General features: G+C 37.8%; 2 protein-coding genes across 2 annotated transcripts; one reads left to right on the top strand and one right to left on the bottom strand.

Annotated features, from left to right (window-relative positions):
* Positions 1 to 59: 59 nt before the first annotated feature.
* Positions 60 to 1,382, bottom strand: LOC107694237 (EF-hand calcium-binding domain-containing protein 4B-like). The gene is made up of 4 exons (XM_016493876.1): positions 1,031 to 1,382; positions 619 to 730; positions 316 to 499; positions 60 to 207 (listed from the first exon to the last, which is right to left on the bottom strand). The coding sequence occupies exons 1-4, from the start codon at positions 1,226 to 1,228 to the stop codon at positions 60 to 62; spliced, it is 642 nt and encodes a 213-aa protein (XP_016349362.1). The 5' UTR covers positions 1,229 to 1,382.
* An 8,214-nt stretch (positions 1,383 to 9,596) lies between these two features.
* On the top strand, positions 9,597 to 10,801 carry LOC107694238 (putative DMBT1-like protein; the record flags this gene model as incomplete). The annotated part of the gene is made up of 3 exons (XM_016493877.1): positions 9,597 to 9,737; positions 10,108 to 10,312; positions 10,487 to 10,801. Coding segments are annotated over exons 1-3 (547 nt in total), but the record flags the coding sequence as incomplete, so codon positions are not given.
* Between the last annotated feature and the right edge of the window lie 714 nt (positions 10,802 to 11,515).

Genomic DNA, 11,515 nt, shown 5'->3' on the forward strand with positions numbered 1-11,515 from the left:
GGGTGATTTTAGATGGTATACTGCTCTCAGTTCATTCTCATTTTATGTTGCATAACATATCACCTCCTGAGAGCGCTCTCCATCTCCTTCCTCTCTTGTCGTGCCTCTTTGATTTGATAAGTGACACGGGCCAGGAACTCAAAGTTGGACAAGAGCTGAGGCTCATCTTTCCTGAGCTGAGCCCACAGACTGCGAACCTCACTCAGGCTGAAATGAAGAGAAAACTTTTAGTACTTGTAGCAATATAAAGCGTCAAATGTAAAGCATTTTTTGCAATGCAATGTGCAGAGCAAAGTGTAAAACATCAGTACTGACTCTTCAAACACATTGCTAGCACCCAAGCTCTCCATCAACATGCAGAAATGTCTCTCTTCATCATCCTCATTCTCTGACAGCTGTTCATCCCCTGAACTCTGATCAAGAGCTTCTGGAGCTTTTTGAGAGGGTGCAGTCATTAGTTCCTCCGTCATGGAGATTCTCCATCCATGAAGAAAGTTACCTGGGGAACAAACATAGAAACACCTTGGAAAAGTTTCATTTGCTGTGCTAAAAATATTGTACCAAATAACAAATCATTTTTGAAATGCTCCCCTTTCTGGAAGGAGATGATAAACATACTAAATCCAGAGGAAAACTCTCCCAGCGTCAGGTATCCATTTTTGTCAAGATCTAGTGAGTCAAAGACGCTCTCGAGTTCCTCAGTAGTAAGTGGCAATTCTTCATGTAGCCTCTAAGATAGAGGAGAAATAGATGGGAAAATGACATCAACACAATTTTCTGCTATCTAGATATTCTACCAGCCTATTATGAACATTGTACATAAAAAAAAAACATTTTGTAAAAATGCAACATATGCACCTTAAATATTTAGAACCAAAAACAAAACTTTGATGGACAAAGATCGGCTAAACAATACTAAAACAACATTTGAATAGACATAGCTGTCTGGATATATAAAGCCATGACAGATGTGAATAAAATAAAATAAAAAAGTGGTGAAAAATGTCCACTTTAAGGACCCCTGCTTTACCCTCATATCCGTGCGTGTGATGAAGCCCTTTCCCTCGCTGTCACAGATCTGGAAAAAGTCCTCTATTTTGTCCAGCATAGCAATGTGTCCCCATCCTGCCTCTTTATTCACACTTTTCCTTGGCTGCAGCTGCTTGTCATCCTGGTCTGAGCCACTGTTGATGGCACGTGTTGTTCTAACGTGTTCAGTCTCTGACATGATTCCAGTACAGCTTACTTTGACCGTCTTCAAACAGGTCAGGATGAAATGCAGGCGCGAGACATGACAGCACAAACGGGATGGACTTTACAGCTAGATCCAGTATGAGGAATTCTCCTGATTAATTCAGAAGACATAATGCATTGTTGTCTTGTACTGAGTCAATGCTGTGGGTCCCAGCTGGAAGTGCATGAAAAGGCACAACACGTCACCATGTCAATCCCTTGTGTCTTTAGGAATGTTAAGACTTCTTGAAAAGTGAAATGCAGATTACTGGTGTATGTGTGTGTGTGTGTGTGTGTGTGTGTGTGTGTATGTGTGTGTGTGTGTGTGCATCGGAACAGATTTACAAGCCTTGAGCTTAAACTCCAGGCTCACTTTAGCTTTGAGTGAGAACTGTAAAAACTAAACATTTAATGTTTAATTGAACACGAGTACGTTAACCCTATGCAATAAAATTATAAACGTTGATAAATGCAAATGAGTAAAATTATGTATGGGAATGTAAAGATTAAGAAAAACTCTAATTCTGACATACATATAAATTTAGTTATATTTAGTTCAATTTAATTTAGTTTATTTAGATCATGAAAAGTGATTGAACATTTGTTAGTGCGCATCTACAAAGCCACAGTTGGAGACATCAGTCAGCAGACCTGTCACTTTTTTAGCTTTGATGTCCCACCACCACAATGACAAGGGGGGAGAGAAAGAGGTTTCTGTGGTGAAATTTCCTGTTTGAACAGAAGTTGAACTGGCTACGGTTTGTAAGAGGGGTTATCAAGTATTTTCGATTTATATTTAAGCATAAACCAGTTAAAATGATTCTGCTGAACTTGGTTGACAGACAGATAAGGTTGACGCATATCTTGCTCTTATGTTTAGTAATAAAAGTTGAATGCCAGTGCTCTGTGTAATTTGTGACATTAAACTAAATACATGAAATACTGAATTCATGAAGCTTCAAACTAAAATTACATGCAAACGAAGTTCTTATAGTGAGAAATTCGTATAATGAAAATACAGAATTACAGCTCTTACCTGAACAATAAAAGTATTTTACTCTTCCAGGTCTGTGGCTACAATAATGTTAGTATTAACTTGTTTAATTAAATCCAGTAAATGAGTGAAGTTTGTGGAGAGAGACCGTTAATGCTCGGATCTCAGTGCGCGCGAGGAGAGGAGGAGGCACTTGTTCAGCTCGCGGTCAGAACAGGACGTTTCTATAGTGACACAGAAGTATGGGATGAAATGAGTCTCAAATTTACTAACAAATGCATGCACAATTATCCTTGAACTTGATAAATGTTCCAAATGTATCGTACTATCCACAACCAAATGTCTGTCAACTTGTGTCTGTAAAATTCAGAATTACATGAATGTGCAGCGGTTTGTACAAATAGAAACAAGGACGGTAAGTTTTTGACTATATATATATATATATATATATATATAATTTTAGTTAACGTAAGACTTATTTTCCAAATATATTGTTGAAATATGTACAAATATGTACATCTGGTTCAGGGTGTGTTTTGTTGTAAATGTGCTGAAGCTAGTCAGTGCTGGTTGATATGTGTGTTTTAGATCATGTTCCTCTCAGACTGATTGGAGGGGAGGGTCGGTGCACTGGGAGGCTGGAGGTGTATCATAACGCTGTGTGGGGCTCAGTCTGTGATGATCAGTGGGACATCAGCGATGCTCAGGTGGTCTGCAGGCAGCTGGGTTGTGGAGCAGCACTGAGGGCTGATGGGAATTCAGTCTTTGGTGCTGGTGAAGGTGTTGTGTGGCTGAACAGAGTGGAGTGCAGAGGGAATGAGATTCACCTGTGGGACTGTCCTCTCTCCCTGAATAACCACACTGACTGCTCACGCAAGAAACTTATTAGACTCACCTGTGCAGGTCACAGCAAAATTTTTGGATAATTTTAGTGCTAATAATAGTTGAGTGTTTATTCAGTCATTTGCATGATTATTAATGTGTTTGTTTTGACAGGCTTGTCAGATTTGTCAGTGTCCACTACTCCTGCCACAACATCATCAGCTTCTCCTCCAGTTTCTCCTCCAAAGACATCAATCTCATTTAATACCATTAATAAGAGAGTCTGTCAGACAGTTTATTATTATTAGTCCTGTTAAACCTCCTGCTTCAAACCACAGAATTCCTGACAGAAAACCACAGTGTACCCCAAGTGCTTGTGATTGTTCTGGTAGTTGTGCTCTTACTGCTCTTAGTGCCACTGCTTATACTGATTCAGCAGAACAGAGTGATGAGGAGAGGTAGGAGAGATCCAGAGACTGTCATATTGTGTCTTATTCAGTGTGTGATCAGTCATGTGTTGTGAACTGACAGCAGGTTTGTCTGTCTGCACTCACAGCTCTCTCTAAGAGGAGACACAGGACGACGACTGAGGCCGTTTATGAGGAGATTCAGCACAGACACAATCACTTCACTCGGAGGGGTGAGACATGAGCCATCAATCTCATTTAATAGCATTAATAAGAGTCTGTCAGACAGATGATGTTCATCTATTATTAGTCCTGTTAAACCTCCTGCTTCAAACCACAGAATTCCTGACAGAAAACCACAGAGCTGCAGGTGCATGTTTATATATGTGTGTGTGTCAGTCAGCGTCTCTTCCTGTGTGTATTTTTAGAGGGTCATAAGTTGGGGCTCATATGTTTGTACATGTAGAGTAGGTGCAGGTGTGTGCATGTGTTTGTCTCTTCCTGTGTATATTTCTGGAAGGCAGAAAGGAATGGGTTCATGTGTGTTTGCTAATAGGCCTAAACACCATGGGATTTATGTCTTTAATGCTTTAAACTTTTTTAATTAAATTACTTTATTACTTAATACAATTATTTTATTTTTTAAAGCACTAACACAATGCTTTATAGTCGAACGGAAATGAATATTCAGTCTGTAATGATGAACATGTTTCTGACGGTTCTGCTCTCCTTTAACAGGTAGTCTCATCTCTGAAGAACTGCATTCTGGGTATGAAGATGCTGATGAGCTTCTCTCAGGTTAGAGAGCTTAAGTGCATATACATTCCACATTTCACACAAAAAACCTTTATAATGAATTCACCTAAACAAAGAAAGTATTGTAACTAGCAGTTCTATTATATATTTGATTAATGACTCAATACTATTGAAATACTGCTGTTTGCTTGTATATTAACAGTCTGCTCTCCTTTTTTAGCAAAAGAGCTCAAGACTGCATATTATGATGATGTCACCAACAGCAGTGGCCTAAAAGGTCAGTGACCTTTTTAATTGATCACCTGATTCATTACCAGATGTTTAATAAATTCTCAGTCTCATGATCTGCAACAAGAACATATTTTGGCTTTTGTATCCAAACATATTGTGTGTTGATGCAGAAGAGATGGTGAAGGAAATCACACCGGGATACTATGATGATGTCATCACTGATGGACTGAAACCAGATCGTGAGACAGGTGTCACCCTGATATTCTACAGCAGCATTTAAATTAAAATATTACAGTATATTTAAGATAGATATTTCAAATTTGTTCTGAATGTAATGAATGTGTGTGTCTGTGATGAATGTGTGAATCTGTAGAAGACATACCTGAGAGCTATGATGATGTCATGACGAGCGGACACAACGCTGAGATCAAAAAAGGTGTTTTACGATTTTATCAACTTTTTAAAATAATATTCCTCTAAAATCAAATCATTACAGATAATATTTTAAATTACTGTGTTAATATTTTATTTATTTATTTTTTGTTTTGGCTCATTTAATTTGGACTCATTTGCATGTGTAGTGAACACACCAGAGAATTATGATGATGTCATCATTAATAGACTGAACTCTCAAGGTGTAACAGGTGAGATGCACAGAACTACATGTTTATCACCCTTTGCATGTTTAGATGAGTATTAGACATTTGTTCAAGTCACTTAAAGGAAAAGGGATAGATATTCGTTCTGTGTCATCAAGTCACATACAGAAAAAGAGATCCTTCAAATGATAAAGTGTTTTATAAACTGAAATGACATGTTTTTCTGTCATTCTCGATCAGAGAGAGTTCAGGAGGAGTATGATGATGTGATGAGTGTCAGTGAAGATGTGAGAAACCTGCTGGGTAAGTTACTGTAACCCTTTTGTTCTCATTATATTAACATCTTTATTTATATTGTAATATTTTAAATAATTTTCCATTTTTAGACTTTTAAAATATTCTTCTAATTATATTATTTGACGTGGTTTTTTATTTTGTTCTTAATAACAGATTATGATGATGTGGAGGAGGAGTCAAAAAAAGAAGGGGGGCATTTGGCTCAGTGATCATCCATTGCCTCTGTTCAACAAATCTGCACAAAGTTTGAGTGATATTGTTATTGATATGTCAAATCTCAGGTTTTTATATTTCCCCCCCATTTTTGTATTAAACGTTTTTTTAATTTGCCTTTGTGAGATTTTGTTGTATTATTTTTTTTGGCCTTGTTAATATCAATAAAAACATTTCAGACAAATTTTTGTGTGTATTTAAGTAAGACATTACACAACAAAGCACAAGCAACACATTCGAAGACATTCTAAATATAAACCCAAATTACCATCAGTGATTTCACATCCCTCAGCATCACTGCAGCAAGTACTGGAGTTTTGTGAGTGATAAATGGGGAAGAAAATATCTAACTTAATAAATACACATATTGCTTGCCTATTGGGCGTTTTACTTTTATGCATCATTTACCAGGCTATAGAAGTGTTACGTGTACAACCTGTAACATGTTTAAAATGCATATTTCTTCTCAATAAACCACATGAATCACTTTATAACAATATATTATTAATTAATAATGCTTCACAACAGAACATTAATAATATATAAACAATATAAAATAAGCGCAGAGCTGCCTGTTGTGTGACGTCATCTATGTACATGTGTTGCAGTCATAAATGAACCCACTGAATGTCCTGCTACTTTTTGGTGCTTTTAAAATCAGAGAAACTTAATGAGAGCTTCTTTGCTGCTGACAAACAATAGTATGTAGTTGCAGGTTTTATTTTGGTTGATTGTAGGTAAGTATCCACCTCACAGACTGCCAATTTTGTTATCTCTATGTTAATACAGTCACTGGCAACTTCAGCTGCTTGTTAGTGCAAATATCTAATCAGCCAATCATTTAGGCATGTAGACATGGTTAAGAGAATCTGCTGAAGTTCAAACCAAGCATCAGAATGGGGAAGAAACGTGATATAAGTGACTTTGAACGTGGAATGGTTGTTGGTGGCAGACAGGCTGGTCTGAGTATTTCAGAAACTGCTGATCTACTGGGATTTTCACACATAACCATCTCTAGGGTTTACAAAGAATGGTCCAAAAAATACAAAATATCCAGTGAGTGGCAATTCTGTGGGTGAAAATGCCTTGTTGATGCCAGAGGAGAATGTCCAAACTGGTTAGGGCTGATAGAAAGGCAAGAATAACTCAAATAACCAGTCATTACAACCAAGGTAAGCAGAAGAGCATCTCTGACTGCACAACACATCGAAGCAGATGGGCTACAGCAGCAGAAGACCACACTGGATGCCATTCCTGTCAGCTAAGAACAGGAAACTGAGGCTACAAGTTGCACAGGCTCACCAAAATCAGCCAACAGAAGATTGGGAAAAGGTTGCCTGGTCTGATGAATTTCGATTTCTGTTGCACCATTCGGATGGTAGGGTCAGAAATTGGTGTAAACAGCATGACATCTATCCTGCTTTCCAATGGTTCAGTCTGCTGTAATGGTGTGGATTACGTTTTCTTAGCACACTTTGGACCCCTGAGTACCAATTGAGCATTGTTTAAATCCCACAGCCTACCTGAGTATCATTGCTGGCCATGTTCATCCCATTATGACCACAGTGTCATCTCGGTGCCTGTCCAAATACCCAAACTTGCAGTCTTTGCACTTGACAACTTGTCTACTTACATGATGTATTTCTTGTACTTGTTCCAAGTGTTCAAGTGGGTGAGGACACCACAAGTGTGTGTAACTTTTCATTAAAACTTTTCAATGGAACACATGTATATTGCTATAAAAATGCAAATGTTTACAGAGCTTTATTTTGATTTTCAATATCTTGCATTTTAAAATAAACTTCTAAATCTCTGTTCAGTCATCCCTATAACAGAGAACACAATTTAGTAATTGTGGTGCTTCTAATTAAGCAATAAAAACAGTTGTAAATGATGTACGTAATACACATACTCATCTTTGTTCCAATAAAATGTAAAACACTTTATGTTTTACTACCAAATTATATGTAATATCTAATTATGTTAACTTACAGTGGAATGTTTTCCTCCATTTCACGATTTCGGGGCACAAGTTCCTGAACATGATACATGATGGGATACGCTAAGTCTTGAATACCGCTTTGGAGCGGAGTCGTGTTGGGTTTAGTGTTAAGGGGACTGAGCTTTGACATTTTAGGGGTGCTCGCAGCTCTCTCTGTTGTTCAAAATAATGACTACATGATTGCTCTGATTACCAACAGCAGTAGCGGTACACTAACCATCAAGTGTTTGGGGCCATATGAGAAATATCACTCTCACTGCTACAGTGTATTTACATCATTCTGTCACTATGAGTGTTAGAATAAATTATAGCAGCAGACAAAAAGTAAAATCAATGTGCTGTGAAATGAGCTCTACATGAAATAAATTAGATTTGTAGCTGAAATGTAGCTGTGAACAAATAAGTGAACATTTTCTGTCTGGGAAAAAAGTGAGAAGCTCCCTCATGTGGTGACACAAGGATAAGTCTCTTGTCTGCTCCTCTTTACAAAAAGAAGTGTTTTGCTCCCATCTGCTGGACGAATTACACATTGCAGTGTTAAAGACATACAAATGTCTTTGATATGATGGCAAATCAATATCTTTAGAACAGAAAACAATGTTTATTTACAAAACTTGTCTGAATAGCCTTCTGCTGTTGTAAACAATCAGTCCAGTTCATTTGATAATGTATTAACATACTGTTTATTGTGCTCTTGATTAGAACATCATAATGGTAAAGTAAAATCCACCTAACATTATACACATTTGTTTCTAAAAATAACTTAAATGTTCAGTTTATTTTAATTTATAAATTTATAGCAAAAATCAACTATTTTAAAATAAAGTTTCAGTAAGTGAGCAGTCAGTCATCAGTGCTTGTATCTGCTGTGCTCAGGTTCAGGTTTTGATGCTGAATATAAGCTGCAGTGTTTCTGTATCAATCTGCTTTAAGTTAAGTGTGACTTTATCTCCACACTGACTTATGACTGACACGAGTCTGTCCACAGTGAAGTGTCTCTTCACGCTGGAGGAGGAGTCCCGCTCATCAGCGCTCACATTTTATTGATATATATGGAGAAAATAAAAATGCTGCTTTCTGATTTGTCACTGATTGTGTTTGATGATTTCCTCTGTTGTGTCTAATAAGGTAAGAGTGAGTGTCATTGGCAGCTGTGAGTCTCTCTCTCTCTTTAGGGGGCTGACAGACGCTGGAGGAGGAGTCCCGCTCATCAGCGCTCACATTTTATTGATATATATGGAGAAAATAAAAATGCTGCTTTCTGATTTGTCACTGATTGTGTTTGATGATTTCCTCTGTTCTGTCTAATAAGGTAACAGTGAGTGTCATTGGCAGCTGTGAGTCTCTCTCTCTCTTTAGGGGGCTGACAGGAGCCAGTTTCTTCAGTGTGTTTGAGGGAGCAGAGCAGAAACTTGTGCTGACAGTCAAACAGACAGTGAGACGAGCAGAAAATGATGGAGGGATGTCTGACACTCGTTTTACTCTCCTCTATAATCACTCTAACCACATCTGGTAAGTACACAAATGGACAGTAAATAGTTTAATTTATATGTGTGTTTAAATGAGCAGTTAATCTATGATGGACTCATATCACTAGAAAGTGAATAGATGTCTGTGCAATATCTAGAAAATAAGATCTTGTTACTAATCACTAATCATTAATTAAGAATTACATTTTATGAATGATTTGAGCTTTTACATGCATCCAATTTAATGATAAGATTATTTGTCATTTTTTTCTTTTACAGCATTAGTTGTACAGTTTGAATTTACTACATTTTTTTGTATCTTGATTTTGCTGGAATCTGCTTATGATTCTGTTTTACTGCTACTGTTATTAAATCTCTTTATCTCTCTTTTATGCACAGATTTTGAGACTGTTAGGTTGGTTGGTGGTAACAGTCCCTGCAGTGGTAGAGTGGAGGTTCATCGTGATGGTCAGTGGGGAACAGTGTGTGGTGATGACTGGGATATGACTGATGCTAAAGTGGTGTGTAGAGAGCTGGGATGTGGAGAGGCTGTTGAGGCTCTGGGTGGTGCTCGTTTTGGACAAGGATCAGGACCAATCTGGATGGATGATGTGGACTGTAGCGGATCAGAGTCCACACTGAAGGACTGTACATCATTAGGATGGGGTGTTAATAACTGTGGTCATCATGAAGATGCTGGAGTCAAATGCTCAGGTGAGCTGCTCCATACATCACCCTGTTAATGCATCACTGATCAAACTTTCTTATATGCAGTTTAAAATAATTGTGTATAATTTGTTTTCAGAGAAATTCATATACATTGAATTGATAATTAGCATATTTTATGGTCTAAACTACTCACTTTCATCCTTTTAAAAAATCAGTTAAAGGACTTGCTTCTTGTTTTATGCCTGTATCATAATCAAAGTGACAGATGGTCTTCTCTGTTGTGTAAATAAAATCAGAAACTATAAACTACGGAAGGTCAAGACTTGTGGACGGGTCTCACCTGTGCTCTGGAAGAGTGAAGATGTATTTTGGAGGACGATGGGGTTCAGTGTGTGACGCTGCCTTTGACCAGCAGGATGCAGAGGTTGTGTGTAGAGAGCTGGACTGTGGGGCTCCTGTACAGGTGCTGGGAGCAGCTGCTTTTGGCAAAGGAGACGCTCAGATGTGGACACAAGAGATTCAGTGCAGAGGAGACGAATCACACATTCAACGCTGTCCATCATCAACCTCACATAAAATAAACTGCACCCATGAAAATGATGTTGGACTGATATGTTCCGGTAAAATGTTTAACCTGTTTCTTTAACAAATCCAATAGTTAAATATACTAAAATGTAATTGTTTGATCAGTAGCCTCGAGTGACTGTAAGTCACAAACTAAGTACATGAGAGTTACTCAGATTATCTCTATTCTCTTACTTAGAATCTCAATAAACTCTGTGTTCTTTCTCCAGGTTACACTGATCTCAGGCTGGTAAACGGTTCAGACTCTTGTTCTGGAAGAGTGGAGCTTCAGTTCCTCAGTAAATGGGGCACAGTGTGTGATGCATGCTGGGATATGAGAGCTGCCAGTGTCCTCTGTAGACAGCTGAATTGTGGGATTGCTGTGTCTGTTGTGGGATCAGACTGGTTTGGAGAGGGAAGTGATCTCCAAAGGGCTGATGTGTTTGATTGTGACGGGAATGAAACAAAGCTCTCAGAATGTTCCATCTCTTCATGGAGTCGAGCTGAATGTTCTCATAGTCGAGATGTTGGAGTCATCTGCTCTAGTGAGTCCATATTACTGTAACATTTACTGACATAAGGGCCGTAGCTGGGGTTTGCGGGGCCCCAGTGCAGGTTGTACCAGTGGGCCCGTTTGAAATTGTTTAATTTGTATGTTCGTTCTATTTATTTATTTGTGCTATTTACACAATGTTTACGTTTTTTCAAGATTGTAGGTGTCCAGGTACAGAAACCGAATAATCAAATGTAAAATAGCACTGCATAGTCTTCACTGTAAAAATTAAATATACAGTCAAACCAAAATTTATTCAGACACCTTCAACATTTCTCACATTATCACAGTTTATTTGCTATAGTTTAGAAAATGGTAATAAAATATGACAAGAACTCCGAGTTAAACTGTGTCAGAACAAATTCATCTTGATAATGTCAGATAACTTTGATAGAAAGGTATGTAATGGATTACAATCAACCAAAAATTCAGACAACTCTTAGTATGACAATATTTACACAACTATCAATACTGTCACAATTTACTGGAGCGAGGGAACGAGGAGACGTAGAATAAACTTCAACAATCTTTAATAATAATCCAAAAATAGGAACAACTTCAGGAGCACAAAACAAAACACACAGAACAGTCCTTGGACGTGACAAATACTTTGTTGACCAATTACCAAGCAATGCTTAATTTTGTTTAGTCTTTAGCAATTAAAGAAAGAACACTTAAGCAAAACATGGTCAGGTCAAAGTGTGAA

Source organism: Sinocyclocheilus anshuiensis, unplaced genomic scaffold (genome assembly GCF_001515605.1).
Source record: "Sinocyclocheilus anshuiensis isolate Anshui unplaced genomic scaffold, SAMN03320099.WGS_v1.1 scaffold1316, whole genome shotgun sequence".
NCBI lineage: Eukaryota > Metazoa > Chordata > Actinopteri > Cypriniformes > Cyprinidae > Sinocyclocheilus > Sinocyclocheilus anshuiensis.